Below are 24,522 nucleotides of genomic sequence, written 5' to 3' on the forward strand. Positions count from 1 at the left end.
TGTTCTTGTCTCGAATCCCCTGCTAGTGCTTTGCAGCCTTGGTTGGGCAGCAAAACCATTTGGGATCGGGGGTGGGGGTGGGGTGTGCCTTTCACGATGCATATCTGCAGGCCTTGACCCCTACCAAGATCTATGGGGGAGCTGAGAGTTTGTATTTTTTAAATCTTCCCCCGCCCCAGATGATTCTGTGCAGTGGTAGTGAGTTTTTGGAGTATTGCATACCTTAGTTTCGGGGAATGTCAGCTGACTTTGATAAAGGAATATCCTCTTGTCTGTAGCCTCACCAGCCCTGTGCCCCCGCACCCACAGGTGCATTCCCCCAGCACACACAGTCCTTACGGTAGGACACCCCCCTGGACCCAGACTTTTCTCTTGGCCTTTGCTGCTGCTGGTCCTGCGTGGGCCCGGTCTCCTGGCTACCCTTTCACCCTCTGTCCTCTCTGCCCTTCTGCCCCACAGTTTGGTGAGAAGGAAGGTTCTGGCCCCTCTTGGGTTTTGGACAGGGTCGCCTTTGGGCAAAGAGCACAGCAGAGTAAAAGCATGGAGATGTGCATTGCTCATAGGGGTGGGCCACAAACATTTTAGAGGGCTCAGATCATTTATTCATTCAACAAGCATTTTTTTCCCGACTTGTGTTTCTCTTCTTTTTTTTAAACCATTTTAGAAAATTGAAGTATAGTTAATTTACAATGTTGTGTTAGTTCCAGGTATACAGCACAGTGATTCATTCAGTTATACATAATGTGTGTGCGTGCCCGCGTGTATATATATTCTTTTTCAGATTCTCTTGCATTATAGGTTATTACAAGATATTGAATATAGTTCCCTGTGCTATACAGTAGGTCCTTGTTATTTATCTATTTTATTTTTTATTTTTTTCTCAGGAAAGAAGTTTTATTTCCAAACCCCTAGGAAGGCATTACAAATAATGGAGATAGAAACCCAAATTAAACCCTGAAACAAACAGATGGCTGGATACGGGTGGGCCTGCAGGAGCAGAAAGTAGGGGAGATGTGTTCTAGACGGGGACCTCACCCTGCAGCCCGAGCCTGTATATTAATGTGACTATTCTGGGGAAGGGGAGTTGGGAATCAGAAATCCTCACCCCACCGACCCCAGTGTTGCCCGGGATGGTTGGGAGGAAGAGGAGGCAGCACGTTGGGGCAAAGACGTCACCAAGTCTGACCTTGGCATTTACTGCCTGCTCTGATCCCCAACATTCCATAAATAAGTTACCCTGCATATCTCAAGTTGAGCTGGGGAGCAAGCAGAATAGCCCCAACCTCTGAAAGCGGAGGCAGGGCAGCCTGGAACTGAGCGGGGCTACAGGAGGACACAGTCGGACTCTTGCTTCGGCCTTTGCCGACACTCGGCAGCTGGGCGTCCAAATGCGGCTCCTCTCCCCTGCGGTGACAGGGCCCGTGCTGACGCGGGCTGGGCTGCTTGGCGCTGTTGGTACGCCTCTTGCTGAGGTTGCTGGGCCAGCTCCAGGTCGCTAAGACCCAATGTGCCTCGCGACGGCTGCTGCCGCTGCAGGGACAAGTAGATCAGGTAGTCCTGGTCCACCTGCTGCTGCTTTTCTGGGGAGCCACTCCCACCTTCTGCTCCAGGTCCCTTGCCCAGGGAGTGACTTAGGTGAAAGTCAGAGTCACAGAAACAGCCGTCTCCGTCCACGTTGCGCAGGCTCTCCCACACCACTTGCTCCTCCGGTAGAAAGCCCTGGTCGGTGACCAGTAGGTACAAGTGACCCTTGTGCTTAGTCATAGTGCTAAAGTGGTTGTTCTGGAAAAAGATGCTAAGTTCGCCCTCCTTGGCAGCTGTTGTTAGCTCACACAGACCATGGTAGGTCAGCTGTGCGGCGGTGGTCTCCAGGAACTGCTCTGCAGTCAGGCCTTCTGTCCCGAGGTTGGTGTCACTGGAGTGCTTGCAGGTGATGATTGGTTGTAACTCAGTTGGTTACAACTGAGTTGGTTGTAACTCAGTTTCCCACCTGCGCTCACAGCCTCAGGACTCTGTGGGTCAACAAGCCAGCCATGGTACAGAGGTATGCCTAGTAGGTCAAAGACACTGCACTCGGGTGTATACTCAGAATCAGAGACACCTGTGAATAGCACATTGCCATCCAGACCTGTGGCCAGTTTAGGCAGCACGGTCATTGCATCGTCCACATTCTGCTGAAAATTAAGCTGAAGTCCTTCTGACTTCTCCTGGGGCTTGGTGGACAGAAGGCAGTCTCCAAGATGGGCCATGACCTCATCCGGTGTGATCACTTCCTTCTGAGGTGGCATCTTCTATTTATCTATTTTATATATAGTAGTGTGTATATGTTAATCCCAAACTCCTCATTTATCTCTCCCCCCAACACCCCCCATCCCCTTTGGTAACCATAAGTTTGTTTTCTGTGTCTGTGAGTCTCTTTCTGTTTTGTAAATAAGTTCATTTATCTCATTTTTTTAGATTCCATGTGTAGGTGATATCATACGGTATTTGTCTTTCTCTCTCTGGCTTACTTCACTTAATATGATAATCTCTAGGTCCATCGATGTTGCTTCAAACAGCATTATTTCATTCTTTTTTATGGCTGAGTAGTATTCCATTGTGTATATGTGCCACATCTTCCTTATCCATTCATCTGTCCATGGACATTTAAGTTGCTTCCCTGTCCTGGCTATTGTAAATAGTGCTGCTGTGAACACTGGGGTGCATGTATCTTTTCAAATTAGAGTTTTCTCCTGATATAAGCCCAGGAGTGGGATCAACAAGCATTATGTGACATATATATAAAGGAGGCATGAGGCAGGGCCCTGTCTCTGAGATCTGCTCCCCCAGGGGCCCCTGTCCAGGTTCCCAGCACAACCGTCTTCCTGTGTTTCTGCTGCGGGAGCACTGCTGATTGTGGAGGCACTGCGGCCTGGGAGGGGTCTTAGAGGCTGTGAGCCCAGCCCTGTGCCCTCCTGGGATTCCCTCCTGTGACGGGGTGCTCACTGCCTCCCAGCACGGCTCATGCTATCGTCAGGCCCAGTCCCCATGCCAGCGTTTCACCGGGATCCAGAATCCTCTATCCCTTCACATCACACTTTAGAATAGGATTTTCCAACTCATGCCTCCTTTCCAGAAGTAGAAAAATCTGACATCCTTTCTGGAGTTTGGGCTTGTGAAAATCATTGATGCTTTATCTGTGTCCAGAATAAAAATCAGGTAATAAAGAACCTGTTTCTGGAATTCTGATTGGCACTCTCTTAGGTTGAGTTCCCTAGAAGCAGAGTCTACAGCGGGAGCATTATTGAGGAGGGGTCCCAGGAGGAGTGTGAGGGCGCCGAGCAAGGAGGTGGTTTCGGGGGAAGAGAGGCCTCAGGCTCATCCCACAGGGACCACTGCAGGCGGTCCCCTCCTGCTGCCAGTGGATGGAGGACACCCCTTGGGGGCTGGGGGGAATGTAACTTCCCAGGCATCTGTGGGCAAGATGGGGGAGGGCCAGAGAAAGGATGCTGATGTGAATGGTCAGCTGCCAATGTCCACAAAACCTGGACACAGACGGGGCATGGGGTGGTGGCCCAAGGGCCTCTGATAAATCTCCCGTGGGGAAGAGGGCACGCGTCCGCCTCCCAGGGGGGGTCCCACTCTCCGACCTTCTTCTGGGCCCCTCCATTCTACTCAGCACAATCCAGGATGCTCCGAGTTCCACGGGGGTCTTCTGACCACTGCCCCTCTACCCAAGAAGGGCGGCGGGGTGGAGAGGGGTGGGGAGAGCAGAGGTGGGCTTTGGGGGCAGGGCTGCAGGCCAGGGTTTTCCCCTGAGCCCCGCATGAACCGAGCTCCCTCCTTTTGCCCTCCCTCCTCAGACTGCCTCTTCAAGGTGTGTCCCATGAACCGCTACTCGGCCCAGAAGCAGTACTGGAAGGCCAAGCAGACCAAGCAGGACAAGGAGAAGATTGCCGACGTGGTGCTGCTGCAGAAGTTACAGGTGTGTGCACGCGCAGGTGTGTGTGCCCTGTCCCAGGCCGCGTGCCTCAGTGAACTATGGACTGCACCTCAGCTGCCAGCCAGTCCTTCAGCTGGACACCGCAGTGCAGTGAACGGCCTGTGCAGCTGTACATGGAGTTACCAGGGGCTCCTAGAGACAGTGGCTCCAGCGAACCTGATTTAAGAACTAGTCTTGACCTCACCCCTCATTTTATAGAGTTGGAGCCTGGGGCCCTTCAAGGGGACCGGGCCATCGTGCTCATCCTACGAGTTGGCAGTGGGGCTTAGACGGTCCCTGGGTCTCTGGCCGACCTTGGTGTGTGGTGTGAGGGCCTGGTGGTTGCTCTCAGGCCTCTCAGTTTACATCCTGGGCGGTTCTCTCTGGACAGAGCTCAGGGCGTCCAGCCCAATCCCCATGGAAAAGAGAGTGGGAGGATTGGCTGTGGTCAGCAACGTTGCAGCCTGCTTCTGAGACCCTCCCCCGGACCTGGGGCCCCGCCCCCCATCAGGCAGACCTTGCTTCCCGGTATCCCCTTGTCTGAGGAGGTGGTGTGAAATGGGCAAAGGGCGGGCCCGGGTGGGCCCCACTCACAGCTGTGAACTGGGCTGGAAAGAGGGGGCTGGCTGCGGGCTGCTGAGCTCTGTTATGAATAAGGTCGTCTCTCGTCCTGGGCTGGGGGCCGTCGCAACTTCTTCCTGCTGCCGCCACAGGCCCAGGCTGAGCTGTGGATCTGGCTGGGCATAGCGTATTCACGCATGCGCAGACACTCAGAACCACACGTGCTCACACAGCCGTACACCGTAGGTTTGTGGAGAGTCACGTGGTACCTGGCATGGCTCCCCAGCAGCCATCCTCCCACCAGCCTCCGGCATGAGGCCCGGATAATGGGACTGAGGAGATGAAAGGGGCAGAGGGGCCACTGCCCTCAGAGAGAGCCGGTCTGATGGAGGAGACAGAGCCCCCACCTCCAGGACCCCCCAGTCTGATGGAGGAGGCACAGTGTATCCTCGGGCAGCTTCCAGTCTAATGGGACAGAAGGACCTAAAATGGTGTCCTCAGTGGGATGCAAACCAAATCCTGGAGGCATCAGGGTTGGATCTGTCAGAGTTGGATGTGGCTCGTCAGGGAAGGCTCCCTGGAGGCGGTGGGCTAGGAGCACACACAGTTTGGGGAGGGAGGGTCACAGAGGAGTGAGGGTGGAGGGGAGGAGGAAATGCCGCCAAGCACACCTGCTGGTGTCTGGGCTGGGCCAGGGGTCCCCTGCTGGGGCGCCAGGGGTCCCCTGCTGGGGCGCCAGGGGTCTGGTGAGGCAGGGGAGTGAGGCACAACCTTAGGGTATCTGCTGGGGGTGTTGGGGCATCGGGGGCTCACAGGCCTGCTGGCTGCCCCCTCCAGAGGGAGGTGGCGAGGAGGGGCCTGAGGGGAGGAATCTGGTGCCGCTGGCTCTGTGCTGTACACACTCTGAGCCTCGTTCTCTCGTCGGTAGTGGGAGGAACAGGCCAGATGGCCTCAGGAGGGTCACTCTGGGTGCAGTGCCAGGACCTGCATGTGTGTGGGGGGGTGGGAAGATGTGTGCCTTCAGTAGCAGGCTTCTGGGCCCACCCTCCATCTCTGTGCATGTCTGTGCAGCATGCGGCCCAGATGGAGCAGAAGCAGAACGACACAGAGAACAAGAAGGTGCACGGGGACGTCGTGAAGTACGGCAGTGTGATCCAGGTGTGACGCCGGGGCAGGTGTGGGGGCGAGGGGTGCCAGTGCCATGGCACCAGCCAACCCGGGACTGTCTCTGTGACTGCGTGTCTGCCTCTACACGTGCGCGTTGCTGTGTGGCCTGAACGGCTGTGTGCGTGGGTGTGTGTTCAGCACTGTGGCCACCAGCACAGATTCTGGAGCCCCGAGGTCCAGGTTCACATCTTGGCTCTGTGACCTGGGCAAGCGACTTCACTTCCCTGGGCCTCTGTTTCCCCAAATGGACAATCAGGCCAGTGATAGTACTTCCCTCTGGTTGCTGTAAGGTTCCTCGAGCTACTACTCTTGGGGTATTTAGAACAGCGCTAGCTCTTTGTGTGATCACCCGGGTGCTGGACTGGGTGTGTGACTGTGCGTGTGGCCATGTTTGTCTCGGTCTGTTTGTCCAAGGGCCCAGTGTGCCCCCCAGCCCCCCCTTTCTGATGGGCTGGCCTCCTGGGGTGACCTCACCCCCCCCACTGCTTGGCCGCCCGCCGCCTCTCAGCTCCTGCACATGAAAAGTAACAAGTACCTGACCGTGAATAAGCGGCTGCCGGCCCTGCTGGAGAAGAACGCCATGCGGGTGACACTGGATGCCACGGGCAACGAGGGCTCCTGGCTCTTCATCCAGCCCTTCTGGAAGCTGCGGAGCAACGGGGACAATGTGAGGACAGGGCTGGGGGGAGGGGCCTGCTGGAAGGCGCAGGCCACAGCGCCAGGGGGGCTTCTCTAGGGTCTTTGGTGTGGGGACTGCATGAGCTCATGCCTGTTTCTTAGGGGGCAGACTGGCCAGAGGGAAGCCTGGGGGCCCCGCCGTCCCCACCCTCACTCTGCTGCATTCTGTCCCCATAGGTGGTTGTCGGGGACAAGGTGATCCTGAACCCTGTCAACGCTGGGCAGCCTCTGCATGCCAGCAATTATGAGCTCAGTGACAATGCTGGCTGCAAGGAGGTGAGCGGGGCGCTGGGCTGAGACAGGCTGGGGTCAGGGGCCTCTCACGGGAGTGCTTGCACCTGGACAAGTGTCTCCCGAGCAGCAAAATACAAAGAAACTGTAAGGGACTAAACCTACCCGCACCCATGCACAGTCAGGGCAACGATGAACAATAAGATACAAAAACGCCAAAAACCAGCTGCTACTTCTGAGGTCCCAGGAGCAAAAGCCAACTACTGCACGTGATCCCCGCACCACCAAGGGGGCGCCACCGAGGGGGCGGGCAGATCGCCTAAGCCACGTCTCCGACCTAACCCATGGATCCGCCCCTGACCTCAGCCCATTTAAGGGACCAGCTTGCCCGGCCTCAGGGAGCAAGCAAGGGCACCTGTTCCTTGTTTTCACTCCCTCGTGCTGTAGCCTTGCCTGAATTTCTCATCTGGTCTCTTATCTATTTCTCCTGATTAAAGAGGCCAAGAACCTGGATCGGTAACAGGGTGGTGGGTTGATATAGACTGGGACCTAGGACCCTTTATGGGAGTGCTTGCCCTTGCACCTGGACAAACATCTCCTCAGGCAACAAAATACAAAGAAACTCTGAGAGACTAAAAGGAACTGCACGCGTGCACAGTTGGGGCAAGTTGTGAACAGTAAGGTACAAAAAGGCCGAAAAAACCAACTGCCATTTCTGAGGTGCTGGGAGCAAAAGCAGGGTACTCTGCAGGGCACCACCAAGGGGGTGGGCAGGCCACCTAAATCGCCCCTCCGGCCCCATCCATGAACCCGCCCCCGCCCCCCCACCCACCGCCATATAAGAAGAGTGAGCAGGGCCACCTGTGTCTTATTTTCCCTCCCTAGTGCTGAAGTAGGAGTCCTGCTAAAGCCTTGGCTGAATTTTTCACCTGGACTCTTACTCATTTCTGTTGATTAGAGTCCAAGGACCCTGGTTGGTAACGGCCAGCCCGGCAGCGGATGGGTGTCCACGTACCCCCCCACCACCCACCCAGGGTTGCTTCCTCCAGTCCTGTCTACAGCTGGAGGGGCTGGGTGGGCCTCCCTGCTCCCTGCCTGTCTCCCAGTGTCTGCCCACATTCTCCACCCCACTGGGTGGCGGCCCCAGGGCAGCTGGGCTGGGGTTTGGGGGCCCTGGTTGGGAGAAGACACCCCCCTGTGCTCTAATGGGGGCTGGGCTGGCCTCCCCTCACCCGCTTCGGGTCTTAGGCACAGGCCCACTCCCCAGCGGCTGGGGGCCTGCCCGGCCTCACGGGTCTCTGTGCGCTTCCGCAGGTCAACTCTGTGAACTGCAACACCAGCTGGAAGATCAACCTGTTTATGCAGTTCCGAGACCACCTGGAGGAGGTGTTGAAAGGCGTAAGGACTGGAAACTCCCCGGAAACAGCCCCGCCCCACCCCCACAGGTCCCCCTGCCTGCCTGCCCCCACCTTCTGAGCACCCAGCTCTGCTCCCTGTCTGGCCCTCCCCTCCATGCTGCCCCTTCTCTGCCTCTGCACCCCCATCCGGCCTCCCTCCACTCCCACAGGGCCCTACCCAGCAGCCCCAGCTGGTCCTCCCCTTCTCTTGTCTCTGGCCCCACAACCCCTCTGTCCATCCTTTCCCAGTCCTGGCTGCTCTCACTTTGCTGTCTTGCTAAGGGGGTGGCAGTGGAGTGGGGGTCCCCATCCCCCCACCGTGGGGTGGGCCCAGATTCTTTGAGCACCCTGTGCCCTCGACACCTCTCCACGGTTCTAGGCCAGGCCCCCTGCCCTTTGCCCTGTGCCCTCTCGGACAAGGATGCGAGGCTGTCGGGTCGGGGCCTGTAGGACATAAGGGGTTGGCAGGAGGGGCCGCCCTCTCGGAGGGCTAGGTGTGCACCCCACCCTCGGCTTGCTGGCTCAAGAAGGAGCTGCGCCAGTATCTGAGACAGGTGGGCTCCTCCCCCGGGAGGGTCCTTGTCTGCCCCGAGCCCACGCCCTGCCGCCTGCAGGGAGACGTGGTGCGGCTGTTCCACGCGGAGCAGGAGAAGTTCCTGACGTGCGATGAGTACAAGGGCAAGCTGCAGGTGTTCCTGCGTACCACGCTGCGCCAGTCCGCCACCTCGGCCACCAGCTCCAATGCCCTCTGGGAGGTGGAGGTCAGATCCCTGCTTCCGGCACCTGGGCCCCAGCCCTCCTCTGCAGCCCTGGGCTTCCCCCGCTCCTCCTCCCCCTCTAGGGTGGGAGGTCCACCCCCATCCGTCTCTCGTCTGAGCCCCTCTGCAGCCAAGGGGCCAGAGAGGGTCCCAGAGCCATCCACCCAGAGCTCTCCAGGCCTGCGGTGCCCCTCCCCGCCATGCCTCCCCTTCCCCAGCCAGCCCCTCCTTCCTGCCTGACACGCCTGCACCCGCCAGGTGGTCCACCATGACCCCTGCCGTGGAGGAGCTGGCCACTGGAACGGCCTGTACCGCTTCAAGCACCTGGCCACGGGCAACTACCTGGCTGCTGAGGTGAGTGGGGAGGCAGAGGGCATCCTGGGAGCTCAGGCCGTGCGTGCACGAGCATGTGTGCCTGGTACCCGTCTGCACAGAGATACATGTGTCTGTGGACCCTGGCTTCTCTGCACTCTGGCATCTACTTAACAAATACTGTCAAAGACGTGCATGACTATGAGTAAGTCTCACAAATATGACTGTGTCTCCTACTGTGTGCCAGGAGCTATTCTAGGCACTGAGGATACAGCAGTGAGCATGACTCCCAGCCCTTGTGGAACTTACATTCCACATCCTTGTCTGTCCGTAACGCACAGGCTTGTGTATATTGGGGCATTCATGTGTGTGTGTCCGCGTCCATCTGTGGGTCTTTGGAGAGGGGCCGTGGAGGACAGGGCCTGGGGCTGTAGTTGGTGCCTCCTCCATGTCAACAAGGAGTGGCATGAGTTTTGGGGCTGGGATGGGCACCCTTGGGAGGTTGGGGGGGGTTCCTGACTGCCCCAACCCAGGGCCACATGTAGACTGTATTTTGGAGTGGGGTCATGTGGATAGCCCCCCTATCTTGTATCTCTGAGCAGGAGAACCCCAGCTACAAGGGTGATGCCTCTGATCCCAAGGCAGCGGGAACGGTGAGGACCAAAGGAGGGTTCCAGGGCCGGGAAGAGTGTGCACAGCTCTGGGGTGGGCGGGGGTGGGGCCGGGGAGGCCACGAAACCCTGGGAGGTAGGTGGGCAGGAGGGAGACGGCCTCTCAGGTGGGATCCTGGGTGGTTTCAGGGGGCCTGAGAGGAGGGAGGGGCTCCTGCCTGAGTTGAGGTCCTCACCACAGGGTGCCCAGGGCCGCGCAGGTCGCCGGAACGCTGGGGAGAAGATCAAATACCGCCTGGTTGCTGTGCCCCACGGCAACGACATTGCTTCTCTTTTCGAGCTGGATCCCACCACGCTGCAGAAAACCGACTCCTTCGTGCCCCGGTAGGTAGGCGCCGTGTGCCTGGGTGCCGGCAGGGGTGCCCAGGCTGGCACCTGGACTCCCTGCGCCCCCCACTCCAGCTCTGAGGCCTGTAGGCAGCTCACCACCACTGAATGCTTGCCATGTGCCCGGCCCTGGGCCCTGCACCCTGGGAGCCACCTTGTGCTAGTTCTTTATCAAAATGCCTTTGCTCCAGGGTTCTTTAAAGCCAGTCAGCCTGGGGCTCAGGCACAGGTGGCATGACAGCTTGTCCAGGGTGCATTGGATGCGACGGCTGGACCTCCTGACTTTTAAGACCCGCCCCCCACCCAACCCCGAGATTCTAAAATGTAACATCAGGAAACTTCCTGGGTGTCAAGCAGGCTTTAGCATTGACTGGCTGGCTGATCTCAGGCAGCTGATTCTGTCACTTTGCCCCAACTTCCTCACCTGTGAAGTGAGACTATCAAGTTGCCCGTCAGCAGGGCTGATGGGAGAATTAATTGAATCACTGTAGGCCCACGATCCCTTATCGGAAACTCGGGGCCAGATGTATTTGGAGATTCAGATTATTTTTCATTTCTGAATGTTAATTGTATTTCATAATCAAAGACGTGAGTATTTCCGCCGTGAAACGCATGCGTAGTTGACACTAAATGGGATAGTTTAAATAGCCTCATTTGTCCCAATGAATTTGGGTCCTGAGCTTGTAATTAAGCCTGGGCTTTCAGAGCTTGGTTCTGGGGAGAGCGGGCAAGGCATGTGGGCCTGGCAAAGCGCAGCAGTTAGTACAGGGCCTGGGGGCCATGTTGCTGGTCTCTCTTCTCTGGCTCAGGCTCCTCACCTGGAGGGGACCCGTGCCCCTGTCCTACGGCTGCTGGGTATGGAGGCAGGTGGAAGATGGGAAGCCCCAGGGGTTAGAGCGGGCAGACTGCCGGGTCACGCTCCGTGGCGCACTCCCCCTGCTCTCTCCGCCCCCCTGCCTGCAGGAACTCGTATGTCCGGCTGCGGCACCTCTGCACCAACACGTGGATCCAGAGCACCAACGTGCCCATTGATGTCGAGGAGGAGCGACCCATCCGGCTCATGGTGTGGGCCCATCGGGGCTAGGGGGCTGGGCTGGGGGCTGGGCTGGGGCCCAGGCTGGTCCCTGAGTGCCCTGCTGACCTCTGTCCCTGCAGCTGGGCACGTGCCCCACCAAGGAGGACAAGGAGGCCTTCGCCATTGTGTCGGTTCCTGTGTCCGAGATCCGAGACCTGGACTTTGCCAACGACGCCAGCTCCATGCTGGCCAGCGCCGTGGAGAAACTCAACGAGGGCTTCATCAGCCAGAATGACCGCAGGTGGGCCTCAGGGGCAGGGTTGCCGAGGTTTCCTGAGAGCCCTTGTCCTCCTGGGGCCTGTGTTTCACAAACAAAGGAGTCACAAAGCAGAATCTGGATAGGCTGGATGGGGGCAGGGTGACAGAGGTGGGGACTGGTCCCTGCGGGGCCCTGGCTGACCTTGGACCCCAGCCTCACTGCTCACATACTCCAAGAACTAGCCTTTTGATGGAGCCATCATTACCATTGTTTTACTGATGGTGGGATTGAAGCTCAGAGAGGTTAAGAGACTTGCCCAAGGTCACTCAGCTAGGAAGTGGTGGATGGAAATGCAGAGCCCTTCACATCAAACACCCCGCCTGTGCCCTATTGGTTCTTTCCAGATCGGAGTATCCTGAGATTCTTTGTCTAGAGGGCACTTTGGAGCCAGGGTGGGTGGGGTGAGGGGTGTGTTTGGAAAGAGTTTGGGGTGAAGCTGGGAGAGAAATGGAAGGCAGATGATGGGCTCTTTGTTGTGACAGCAAGGCTGGCACGTGCGGAAGGGCTGGTTGCCCCAGGGGGCATGTGACGGGGGTCCTGGGGGGTGCCCAGGGTCGGCACCTCACACTCGTCACCCCTGGCATCCCTTTGTGAAGATTTGTTATCCAGCTGCTGGAGGACCTGGTGTTCTTCGTCAGCGACATCCCCAACAATGGGCAGAACGTGCTGGACATCATGGTTACCAAGCCCAACCGGGAGCGGCAGAAGCTGATGAGAGAGCAGAACATCCTCAAACAGGTGGCCATGCACATGCGTGGGGGGTGGGGGGCCTCGGGGAAAGGCCAGTGACCAGGGAACAGGACATCTTTTGCATGTGGGATCTTAGTTCCCTGACCGGGGATTGAACCTATGCCCCCAGCATTGGAAGCACGGAGTCCCAACCGCTGGACCGCCAGGGACGTCCACTCCTGCTTTTTTTTTTTTAAATTTTGGGAACAGGATGTCTTGTGAACGTGAGCTTGCCTTTTCCCATCTCCAGCTGAGCTGCAGTCTCCCTGATGTTTCTCATCAATTCCTTTTAAAAATAAAAAAAAAATTATTATTATTTTTAAAAAATGGAGGTATGGTTGATCTTATCACTCTTAAAAAAAAAAACAACACCCGCAATATTTATTGCACTCTTACCATGTACCAGGCACTGCCCTAAGTGCCCTACATGAATCGACTCATCTGATCCTCCCAACCCGGGGAGAGCTTATTTATTAATCATTCTCCCTATTTTACCCATGAGGAAACTGAGGCACGCAGAGGTTGGAGTAACTTGACCGAGAATCCACAGCTAGGAAACAGCAGGGCCAGGATTTGCACTCAGATATCAGTCTGAGAACTTGAGCTTTTTTTTTTTTAAAATAAATTTATTTATTTTATTCATTTATCTTTGGCTGTGTTGGGTCTTTGTTGCTGCGCATGGGCTTTGTCTAGTTGCAGCGAGCGGGGGCTACTCTTCGCTGCGGTAAGCGGGCTTCTCATTGCGGTGGCTTCCCTTGCTGCGGAGCATGGGCTCTAGGCACGCGGGCTTCAGTAGTTGTGGCACACGGGCTCAGTAGTTGTGGCACACGGGCTCAGTAGTTGTGGCTCGCAGGCTCTAGAACGCAGGCTTGGCGTTTGTGGTGCACGGGCTTAGCTGCTCCGTGGCACGTGGGATCTTTCCAGACCAGGGCTCGAACCCATGTCCCCTGCATTGGCGGGCAGATTCTTAACCACTGCGCCACCAGGGAAGCCCAAACTTGTGCTTTTTAAAAAAATTTTTTTTCTAAATTTTTATTATGAAAATTTTCAAACATTGAGAAAGTATTGAAAGAATAGTACAACGAACACTGCCTGAATTCACTTGTTACCACTTTGCCAGCCTTGCTTTATGTAACCCTGCATCCCCACATCCATCCTTTTGGACAAGGCAGGCCTGTGTCTGGTCTCCTAAGCTCTGGCCACACGGGCCTGGCCTGCCTTTTCTCTTAGCCTCAGGAGAGGGGAGTGAGAAAGGGGTGGGCGGGGGTCATGGTCTAGCTTAGAATCAGCTCAGGGTTAATGTCAGGGTGGCTTCCAGGCAGGGTCAGTTCGGGGCTTAGGATTCTTGGGACAATTAGGGGTGCAGGCAGATGTGGGGATCCCTCCTGACTCTCCCTGCTCCCCTAGATCTTTGGCATTCTGAAGACCCCGTTCCGTGACAAGGGGGGTGAGGGCCCCCTGGTGCGGCTGGAGGAGCTGTCGGACCAGAAGAACGCCCCCTACCAGCACATGTTTCGTCTGTGCTACCGTGTGCTGCGCCATTCCCAGGAGGACTACCGCAAGAACCAGGTGGGCTGCCCGCCGCCCTGGAATGCTGCCCCTTCACCTGCTGGCCGGCTCGCTCCCTCCCTCACTCCTGCTCTCGTTCACTCAGCACGTGTTCACCAAGGCGCACCGCGGTGTGCCAAGCGCCGTCTCAGGCCCCAAGGATGAGGATGCTGCAGGGAACCAAACCAGATAGTAGGGCTGTCCTCACGGCGCACAACCTGGCTCCATCCTTAGAGGGGCCTCATGCTGGGTTTAACTCTCCACTGTGGCTGTCTTGAAATTCTTAATTTTTGAACAAGAGTCCTGCTATTTCTTTTTTTTAATATTACCTCTAGTTTATTTATTTATTTATTGAAATATAGTTGATTTACAATGTTGTATGAATTTCTACTGTACGGCAAAGTGATTCAGTTATACATACATATACATTCTTTCTTTAATAGTCTTTTCCATTATGGTTTATCATAGGATATTTTTAAAAAATTAATTTATTTATTTTTGGCTGCATTAGGTCTTCGTTGCTGCGTGCAGGCTTTCTCTAGTTGCGGCAAGTGGGGGCCTTGTCGCACTACTCTTCGTTGCAGTGCAAAGGCTTCTCATCGAGGTGGCTTCTCTCGTTGCAGAGCATGGGCTCTAGGCACGTGGGCTTCAGTAGTTGTGGCGTGCGGGCTTCAGTAGTTGTGGCATGCGGGCTTAGTTGCTCCACGGCATGTGGGATCTTCCCGGACCAGGGCTCGAACCCGTGTTCCCTGCATTGGCAGGCGGGTTCTTAACCACTGTTCCACTAGGGCAGTCCTATCATGGGATATTGAATATAGTTCTCTGTGCTCTACAGTAGGACCTTGTTGTTCATGCATTCTATATATAAAAGCTTACATCTCCTAACCCCAACCTCCCACTCTGTCCCTCCCCGAACCCCCTCCCCCTTGGCAACCACCAGTTTGTTCTCTATGTCCGTGAGTCTGTTTCTGTTTCATGGATAAGTTCATTTGTGTCATATTTTAGATTCCACATATAAGTGATATCATACGGTATTTGTCTTTCTCTTTCTGACTTACTTAGTATGATAATCTCTAGTTGCACCCATGTTGCTGCAAGTGGCATTATTTTGTTCTTTTTTATGGCTGAGTAGTATTCCATTGCATATATGTACCATATCTTCTTTATCCATTCATCTGTTGATGGACATTTAGGTTGTTTCCATGTCTTGGCTATTGTAAATAGTGCTGCTGTGAACATATCTTTTTGAATTATAGTTTTGTCTGGATATATGCCTAGGAGTGGGATTGCTGGATCATATGGTAATTCCATTTTTAGTTTTCCGAGGAACCTCCATACTGTTCTCCATAGTGGCTGCACCAACTTACATTCCCACCAACAGTGTAGGAGGGTTCCCTTTTCTCCACACCCTCTCCAGCATTTGTTATTTTTAGACTTTTTAATTAATTAATTAATTTATTTATTTATGGCTGTGTTGGGTCTTCGTTGCTGCACACGGGCTTTCTCTAGTTGCGGTGAGTGGGGGCCACTCTTCGTTGCAGTGCTCGGGCTTCTCATTGCGTGGCTTCTATTGTTGTGGAGCATGGGCTCCAGGCGCACGGGCTTCAGTAGTTGTGGCACGCGGGCTCAGTAGTTGTGGCTTGCAGGCTCTAGAGCACAGGCTCAGTAGTCGTGGCGCATGGACTTAGTTGCTCCACGGCATGTGGGATCTTCCCGGAGCAGGGCTCGAACCTGTGTCCCCTGCATTGGCAGGTGGATTCTTAACCACTGCGCCACCAGGGAAGCCCTAGACTTTTTAATGATGGCTATTCTGACTGGTGTGAGGTGATACCTCATTGTAGTTTTGATTTGCATTTCTCTAATAATTAGTGATGTTGAGCATCTTTTCATGTGCCTATTGGCCATCTGTATTTCTTCTTTAGAGAAATGTCTATTTAGTTGTTCTGCCTATTTTTTGATTGGGTTGTTTTTTTTGTTGTTGGGTTGTATGAGCTGTTCGTGTAGTTTGGAAATTAAGCCCTTGTCGGTCGCATCATTTGCAAATATTTTCTCCTATTCTGTAGGTTGTCTTTTCATTTTGTTTATGGTTTCCTTTGCTGTGCAAAAGCTTTAAATTTGATTAGGTTCCATTTGTTTATTTATTTTTTAATTTCTTTTGCCTTGGGAGACTGACCTAAGAAAACATTGGTACGATTTATGTCAGAGACTGTTTTGCCTATGATCTCTTCCAGGAGTTTTATGGTGTCATGTCTTATATTTAAGTCTTTAAACCATTTTGAGTTTTTTTTTGTGTATGGTGAGAGGGTGTGTTCTAACTTCATTGGTTTACACGCACTGTCCAACTTTCCCAACACCACTTGCTGAAGAGACTTCTTTTTCCCATTGTACATTCTTGCCTCCTTTGTCGAAGAGTAATTGACTATAGGTGTGTGGGCTTATTTCTGGGAAGAGTCCTGCTATTTCATTTTCACCGGGCCCCACCAATCATGTAGCTGGCCCTGCCAAACAGACAGGGTCCCTCCCTCGTGGGGGTTTCACTCTGGTAGGGAGATGGATGGTGAGCTAAATAACTATATTACATAAAACTGCCCTCTGCCCGGAGCTGGCATCCTCTCCTGGACCCCTTAGCTTCCTAGGGTCGGGGTCCCCTGCCGGTGTCGGGTCCTTGTCTGGGGCCCTGGGAGCAGTGTTCTGGAGCAGAGCTGGGCTCCCTGTGACCCCCAGCCCGGCCGCCCCCCAGGAGCACATCGCCAAGCAGTTCGGGATGATGCAGTCCCAGATCGGCTACGACATCCTGGCCGAAGACACCATCACAGCCCTGCTACACAACAACCGCAAGCTCCTGGAGAAGCACATCACCAAGACGGAGGTGGAGACCTTCGTCAGCCTGGTGCGGAAGAACCGGGAGCCCAGGTGGGCCCCCCTCCCCTGCCATACCACCCCCCTCCCCCCTCCCTTTGCTGCCCCAGGGGAGAAAGCTGCTGGTGCTGGCTGTTAAATACTGAAATCCTTCTGCACTTGTTGACAAACTGCCACCTCTCTGAGGCCCTGGCCCCCCCAGCCCCTCCCTATGTCCCCTCCCATATTTGGCCCAACCTAGCAACAAGGGGGTTGACTCCTGGTAGAGCAGGAGGCCCCCAGATCCTTCTCCAGCGGCCAAGCCATTGCCTGCATTGGACCAGTTAAATATTTTGAATATCACTCCTTCCTTGTGTCTCCTTTCCTCTGACCCCCTGGACTCCCATCTAGCCCCAGGGTGATGACTGTGGGTCATCCCTCCCCAGGCAGCCGGGAGTCCATATCCCTGTCTACAAGCTTTGAGAAGGTTGCAGGAGCAGCAAACTCCAAGTGCCAGGGAGCTGGTGCTGCCAGCTGGGGAAGGAGGAGGGTGGGCTTTGTCCCCACTGGGGGGCCACCTCTGAGTCCCTCACCCCACCCCTGCTGTCACCACTCCAGGTTCCTGGACTACCTCTCTGACCTGTGTGTATCCAACCACATCGCCATCCCCGTCACCCAGGAGCTCATCTGCAAGTGTGTGCTGGACCCCAAGAACAGTGACATTCTCATCCAGACCGAGTGAGCCGGCTGCGCTGTCTCCTACCCGCAGCTCACATCCCCCCCCAGGCCTCCACCCTGCCCGAACCCCCCGCTGCCTTAGAGCTGGGGCCCTGTCTGGGTTCACGCTAGAACCTGCAGGCTCTCTGCAGATACCCAGTACCTGCTGTGTGGCCAGCTTGGAGCTCGGCACTGTGTGGGGGAGGGGATGGGGGCACAGAGGAGAATGAGCCCAGGCCCCTGCCTTGCAGAAGCTCATGGTCTGTCTGGGGTCGCAAGCTGGAGGTGGGTCCCACAGGGGAGGCAGCCTGACTGGCCCTCAGCCCAGCTCTGGGAGGGGAGGTCTGTGTGGCCGGGGGTGCTCGGGGAGGGCTCTGGGCCCCGCTCCCTGTGATGGGTTCCGTTGGTCTGCAGGCTTCGGCCCGTGAAGGAGATGGCGCAGTCCCTTGAGTACCTGAGCATCGAGTACTCAGAGGAGGAAGTGTGGCTCATGTGGACCGACAAGAACAACGAGCACCATGAGAAGAGCATCAGGCAGCTGGCCCAGGAGGCACGGGCCGGCAACGCCCACGATGAGAACGTGCTCAGCTACTACAGGTGCCTCGCCAGGCCCTGCCCCGGGACGAGCCCCAGCAGCTTCGAGGGGGCTCCTGCCTCTGCCTTCGCCAGGGAGGCTAAGTGATGGGTGACTGGGCGGCCCGAGGCAGGGCTCAGCACAGTGATGAGGCCTGAAACAAACCCACACCTGTCTCCATACATTCGTATTTGAAAAATAAGAATACTAGATAACACTCATCAAAGGCTCCCTGTCTCCTGGGCACTGGTCAAAACACTCACCCAATCACTCATTTCAGCGTCACGACAACCCTGTGAAGTAGAGACTATCATTACTCGCATTATAAAGTTGGGGAGACAGGCACAGAGAGGTAAAGGAACTTGCCCAAGGTGACACAGCTGTAAGCAGGGAGCCACGATCCAAACCCAGGCTGCCTGGCCATGGAGCCTGGGGTAGGTAATGCAGGCCTCCGAGGAGGAGGCAGAGGGCATGACTTGGTGCAGAACAAAGCTTCCTACAGCCTTCATTTCTGTAGCTCTTCCACCCTGGTCTTGCACCCTCCCCTCCTCTGTCTCCCAGTCATGCCCTCAACCCCCTGCCTGAGCAGGGTTCCTTTTACCGAGCTCTCCTCCCTTCCCCCTCCCAACCTTTCTCTGTGCCATCCCTCTTCCCATGAAGACCTGTCCTTGCTGAGCGAGAAGCACCTTCCTCCTTAGCAAAGAGGGGAGATTTGCTATTACTCAATCCCAGACTGTGTTTCTGTCCACTTGGCTTGCTCAGAACTGGGTCCTGTTACGGTGGCTGGTGCGTGGTTTAACCTAAGTCCCTTTGCCACTTTCTCAAGTCCTCAGCAGGCCCAGGCCTGTGCCAGCAGCCCTTGCGAGCCCACCTGCCACGTCCTCACCGTCCTCCCTGCCCCGCAGGTACCAGCTGAAGCTCTTTGCCCGCATGTGCCTGGACCGGCAGTACCTGGCCATCGATGAGATCTCTCAGCAGCTGGGCGTTGACCTCATCTTCCTGTGCATGGCGGACGAGATGCTGCCCTTTGACCTGCGTGCCTCCTTCTGCCACCTGATGCTGCATGTGCACGTTGACCGTGACCCCCAGGAACTGGTCACGCCCGTCAAGTTCGCCCGCCTCTGGACTGAGATCCCCACGGCTATCACCATCAAGGAGTGAGCTGGGCGGAGGAGGGTGGGCAGGGTTCGGCTGGAGGGGGAGGATCTCAGGGGACCCTCATGCCTCGCCGCCTCCACCCCCAGCTATGATTCCAACCTCAACGCCTCCCGAGATGACAAGAAGAACAAGTTTGCTAGCACCATGGAGTTCGTGGAGGACTACCTCAACAACGTGGTCAGCGAGGCCGTGCCCTTTGCCAATGAGGAGAAGAACAAGCTCACCTTTGAGGTGGGCTGGGGCTCAGCAGCACGCTGGCTTGCCCCCTCCTGGGTCTTGGTCACTCCCCAGGGTAGGGTGTGGGATATACGACCTCACTTCCCTCAGTGCCCCCGCCACTGCAGGGAGACCTCATAGATTGCTGGGAGGGAGGCTTCTCTCCTGACGCCCCGGAGAGGGCTGCCTCCCCCTCGCCCACTCACCACATGAGCCCAGGGCTGGGTCACGGGCCCCTGGCAGGAGCCACCCGCCACTTCTTGCATTTCTGCCCTGTCCTCCCCACAGTGGCCTCCTCTGCAGGCCTCTCTTCCTCGGTAACCCTCTGGGGTCAGGCTGCCCTTGTCTGGGACTCTTGGTTCCGTGTCCATGCAGCCTTGACATCCTAGAGCCTTTCCCGAGGAATCTGTCCCTCATTATGCTCCCTGGGCTGGCCCCACCCACAAGACCACGCCCTTCATGAGGCCCCACCCACCACACTTTGGCCCCACCCACACTCACCTCGGCCCCACCCTCTCTCCGCAGGTGGTCAGCCTGGCGCACAACCTCATCTACTTTGGCTTCTACAGCTTCAGCGAGCTGCTGCGGCTCACACGCACTCTGCTGGGCATCATCGACTGCGTGCAGGGCCCCCCAGCCATGCTGCAAGTCTATGAGGACCCAGGCGGTGAGGCTTTGCTCCGCCGGGCCATCCGCTACCCACTCTAGTGTTTCTCAGTCTCCTTTTACCTTTCCCATCGACCCTCCTGTGCCTCCTGCCTCCTGGCTCTTCTGCCAGTTAGTGTCTTAAGCCCCAGTCTCCTCCAGCCTTGGCTGGACCAGAGAGGCCCCCTGCCTAGGCACTGTGGAGACCCTGGGGTCTGGGCGAGTTGCCTTCCTACATAGCCTGGTCTTGAGGGAGATAATGACGCCCTGCGGGGGAGCTCTTAGTCAGATGGGGGGACACACCCTGCTATCAAGAGGAAACAGCCCAGCCGTCAGGGACACCCACTGGTGGCATAAACTCATTCAAACAAAAGGTGCACGGAGGCTGACCCCTGGCCTTTAGTGCTCTCCACACAGTGTCCCCTGAGTCCCCCGTGCTCTGTAACAGCTCTCGTGATTTCCCACATGAGAATTCTCACTGATCTCCCCACACAGTTCACCTTTGCCCTGGCCCTCCCTTCTTTTCCCAGCTTTGGCTGAAAGCTCACCTCCCCCAGGAAGTCTTCCTGGGGTGGAGGAAGCCCTGCCCCTTCCTTAGGGTGGCTTTGCCCTGCAGCTGAGAGAGACAGAATCAGACCAGGTGCCCCTGCTGTGTGTCCTCTGTGACCCCCTCCTGCTCGCCGCTCTGCAGGCAAGAACGTGCGGCGGTCCATCCAGGGAGTGGGGCACATGATGTCCACCATGGTGCTGCACCGCAAGCAGTCTGTCTTTGGCGCCCCCAGCCTGCCTGCCGGCGCCAGTGCCCCTGAGCCGCTGGACAGAAGCAAGTTTGAGGAGAATGAGAACATTGTGGTGATGGAGACCAAACTGAAGATTCTGGAAATCTTGCAGGTGGCTGGGCCAGGAGCGTGGCGGGAGGTGTTAGGAAGAGGGCAGGAGAACGGGGGGCAGGTATGAGGAGGTTGGTGAGGTGAACCCCTCTCAGATCATAGTATCTAGTGCTGGGAGGCTCCACAATGAGCCGTCTAGCCCAGTGGGTAGCCGAGTGGGTCTTAAAGTGTGGTCCTCCGACCAGGAGCATCAGCCTCACCTGGGAACTTAGAAATGCAGGTTGTTGGGCCCCACCTGGGACTTATGGATCAGGGACACTGGAGGTGGGGCCTGTTGTCTGTGCGGTAACAAGCCCTCCTAGTGGTTCTGGTGCGCGCTGTCCCCTCATTGTACAGATGAGGGACGGGAAAGCGGGGAGGGGACTCTTCTGCAGTCACACAGGTTTTGAAGCAGAGCTAGAGATTTGAGAGCTTGTTTCCTGGTGGGATGGACACAGTCATCCTTCTTCTGGGTGTCTTCTGGGTCTGAGACTCCTCAGCAGCACTTGGGGAAGGGGCTTTATAGGGTCCTGAGAAGGGATAAGGACCCTTTGCTTTTGCTGTGCTTCCACCAGAGGATGGGAAGGGTAATGCAGTGATGTCCCTGGGGACCCAGTCTGGGCAGGGTCTGTTTAGGGGAGTCAGAAGAGGGGACTTTTAACTCATTCTGGGGGCTGGGGGCTTCCAGATCTGAGTCCTGGGTGTGGCCAGAGGCTCTGTTTCCCATGATGACAGAGGATAGAGGTCAGTCAGGGGTGTCTGCAAACCCTGTGTCCTCACCCCCCACCCCGCCTCTCCTGCTCCCCCATAGTCCTTGGTTCCCTCCTACTCCCAGGAACCCCAGGGTCTGTTTGGCAGAGAAGGATAGGAGGACAAGAGTCGGCCTTTGGACCTGGGGAGGTGCCTTCCCATCCCTGTTAGCGTCCAGCCTGGGAAAGAGGGACTGAGTGGGCTGTGACGGCGGGGGGGGGGGGGGTGTCTCTGCCTCATTCTGAGAGGAGGTACCATTCACCATCACTGAGGCAGGAGCTGGGGAGAGGGCGCCCTGGACCTCCCTGGGAAGAGGAGTCTTTCTTTATTTATTTATTTATTTTTATTGAAGTATAGTTGATTTACAACATTGTGTTAGATTTCTGCTGTATAGCAAGTGATTCAGTTATACATATATCCACATTCTTTTTAAATATTCTTTTCTATTATGGTTTTTCACAGGGTACTGAATATAGTTCCCCGTGCTAAACAGTCGGACCTTGTTGTTTATCCATCCTGTATATAATAGTTTATGTCTGCTCATCCCAAACTCCCAATCCTTCCCTCCCGCACACCCCCGTTTCCCTCGGCAACCACAAGTCTGTTCTCTGTGTCTGTGAGTGTGCTTCTGTTTCGTAGGTAGGTTCATTTGTGTTGTACATTAGATTCCACATATAAGTAATATTGTATGGTATTTGTCTTTCTCTGTCTGACTTACTTCACTTAGTATGATAATCTCCAGGTCCATCCATGTTGCTGCAAATGACATTATTTCGTTCTTTTTAATGGCTGACTTATATTCCATCGTGTATATGTACCACATCTTCATTATCCATTCCTCTGTCAGTGGCCGTTTAGGTTGTTTCCATGTCTTGGCTGTTGTGAATAGTACGGCTATGAACATAGGGGTACAGGTATCTTTTTGAATTATATTTTTGTCCAGATAATATGCCAGGAGTGGGATTCCTGGATCATACGGCAGCTCCATTTTTAGTTTTTTGAGGAACCTCCATTCTGTTTTCCACGGTGGCTGTACCAGCATGCCTTCCCTGGGTAGGGGAGTCTTGATGTTGTTGGTTGTGTTGTCCCATCGGGTCCTGAACATCAATACTGAGCCTCTGGAGTGCTGGAACTCATTCGGGGTGGCCCCTCACTCTTCCTAGAGCGAGATTGGCCTCCTGACCTCAGACCGGTCCTCACCCCATCCTCTCCTCCTTCTCCAGTTCATCCTCAATGTCCGCCTGGATTACCGCATCTCATACCTGCTGTCCGTCTTCAAGAAGGAGTTTGTGGAGGTGTTTCCCATGCAGGACAACGGGGCTGATGGCACAGCCCCGGCCTTCGACTCCGCCAGTGAGCCCCCACCCTTCCCTTCACTCTGACTTCACGCTGAGGCTGTGTGACTCGCCCAGGGGTACACAGCAGTGGGCTGCGGCCTGGGGTCACTTCGGGCCAGCTCCCCAGCCCTGCCCCCATTTCCCAGTCTGCAAGGACCTTTCCTCTCCATTGTCTCATTTAATTGCCCCAGAGAGGGCACGGGGCAGGGGTCATCCCCTCCATTTCCTAAATGGGGAAACTGAGGCCCACAGCGGGGCAGGGACTTGCCCAAGGCCACAGTTGGTCAGAGGCTGAGCCGGACCAGTACCCCCAGCCCAGAGCTCTGCTCGCCCCGGCAGGGCAGGGTGGCTGATCTGGTCCCTGCCCTGGTTGGTTCCACCTCTGCTGCCAGAAGAGTCAGGCAGAGGGGCTGCCAACCAGCCAGTGTGGGGAAGGGGGTGGTTTGGGCGTCTCCCTGCCCCCTCTCCCCAGTGCTCCCCATCTTTCCTGGACATGGACCAGCCACTTGCCTTCATCTGTGCCCTCTTGCTCCCCACAGCCGCCAACATGAACCTGGACCGCATCGGGGAGCAGGCGGAGGCCATGTTTGGAGTGGGGTGAGGCCAGGGTTGAGGCTGGGGGTTGTGGATGGGGTTGGGTGGGTGATGCCGACAAAGGCTTGAGACCCCTCCCCCCTCGGTTAATCTTCCTGCAGACCCTTACCAGGCTCTGGGGTGGGGGTGCCCCGGCTTTGCACTCTGACCCTCCCTTGCCTGCCCAGGCCCAGTGATATCGGGACCACTTGGGCCCCACTGTCATCCTGGTCATCCCCCTGCCTCCCCTCAGGGCAGTTGTGCCTTTGTGTGTCAGGACTTGGGCCAGGTGGCTGGAGGGATGTCCCTGTGTCCCACAGCAGGGAGGGCAGCCTGTTCTTCAGAGGGCTGGAGCAGGGTGGGGAGGGTCACCCCAGGAGCTGGGGGCTCGTAACTATTTCTGTGCCATGCCTTTGGCGTCTGGTGAAGGCTTTGGCTCCTTTCTCAGAATGGCGTTTTTATTTTTTATTTATTTATTTATTTTTGCTGTATGCGGGCCTCTCACTGTTGCGGCCTCTCCCGTTGCGGAGCACGGGCTCCGGCCGCGCAGGTTCAGCGGCCATGGCTCACGGGCCCAGCCGCTCCGCGGCATGTGGGATCTTCCCGGACCGGGGCACGAACCTGTGTCCCCTGCATCGGCAGGTGGACTCTCAACCACTGCGCCACCAGGGAAGCCCTTTTTAAAAAATTTTTTTTTATTTTTGACTGCGCCGTGCGGGATCCTTATTTTCCGACCAGGGATTGAATCCGGGCCCACGGCAGTGAAAGTGCTGAGTCCTAACCACTGGACTACCAGGGGATTCCCAGAATGGCGTTTTTAAATTCACAAAATAGTGCACACAAAATTACAAAGGAAACCAATGGCATTGAGATGCAGTTATCAAAATACTGGAGAAAACAAATTTGAAGTGACAGTTATATATGTGTGCCTCTCTATTAGCACATTAAATAACAATCCGTGCCTGGGGTGTAATTAGTACCATTACTTTGAAGTCTTGATGACTGTAAATGATATTTTTGCAATTTCTATAGCAACACTTAGGTGATGGGAAAACATCTGTGATTTTTTTATTGGTGACAAAGTCACAGGTACCGCTAATTTTTTCTCACTGAAGGAAATGTTACGTTTTGGTGAGAGGTTGGTGAAAAGAAAGATGGAGGTCTCCCCCCA

General features: G+C 55.7%; 1 protein-coding gene and 1 pseudogene across 1 annotated transcript in view; one reads left to right on the forward strand and one right to left on the reverse strand.

Annotated features, from left to right (window-relative positions):
• Positions 1-24,522, forward strand: part of ITPR3 (inositol 1,4,5-trisphosphate receptor type 3) — a 66,073-nt gene that overhangs the window by 20,222 nt on the left and 21,329 nt on the right. The window contains exons 3-24 of the mRNA XM_065886467.1: positions 3,843-3,964; positions 5,594-5,680; positions 6,198-6,356; positions 6,545-6,643; positions 7,913-7,996; positions 8,610-8,756; positions 9,012-9,107; positions 9,668-9,718; positions 9,918-10,060; positions 11,027-11,126; positions 11,219-11,379; positions 11,994-12,135; positions 13,534-13,695; positions 16,415-16,587; positions 17,131-17,250; positions 17,644-17,826; positions 18,709-18,960; positions 19,048-19,192; positions 19,703-19,844; positions 20,514-20,713; positions 22,665-22,794; positions 23,318-23,375. Coding sequence (XP_065742539.1) covers positions 3,843-3,964; positions 5,594-5,680; positions 6,198-6,356; positions 6,545-6,643; positions 7,913-7,996; positions 8,610-8,756; positions 9,012-9,107; positions 9,668-9,718; positions 9,918-10,060; positions 11,027-11,126; positions 11,219-11,379; positions 11,994-12,135; positions 13,534-13,695; positions 16,415-16,587; positions 17,131-17,250; positions 17,644-17,826; positions 18,709-18,960; positions 19,048-19,192; positions 19,703-19,844; positions 20,514-20,713; positions 22,665-22,794; positions 23,318-23,375 — 2,956 coding nt within the window. The remainder of the gene's footprint in view (positions 1-3,842; positions 3,965-5,593; positions 5,681-6,197; positions 6,357-6,544; positions 6,644-7,912; positions 7,997-8,609; positions 8,757-9,011; positions 9,108-9,667; positions 9,719-9,917; positions 10,061-11,026; positions 11,127-11,218; positions 11,380-11,993; positions 12,136-13,533; positions 13,696-16,414; positions 16,588-17,130; positions 17,251-17,643; positions 17,827-18,708; positions 18,961-19,047; positions 19,193-19,702; positions 19,845-20,513; positions 20,714-22,664; positions 22,795-23,317; positions 23,376-24,522) is intronic.
• LOC136129324 (ubiquitin carboxyl-terminal hydrolase MINDY-1 pseudogene) lies at positions 1,324-2,285 on the reverse strand (annotated as a pseudogene).

The sequence above is a fragment of the Phocoena phocoena genome, chromosome 10 (genome assembly GCF_963924675.1).
Source record: "Phocoena phocoena chromosome 10, mPhoPho1.1, whole genome shotgun sequence".
Taxonomy (NCBI): domain Eukaryota; kingdom Metazoa; phylum Chordata; class Mammalia; order Artiodactyla; family Phocoenidae; genus Phocoena; species Phocoena phocoena.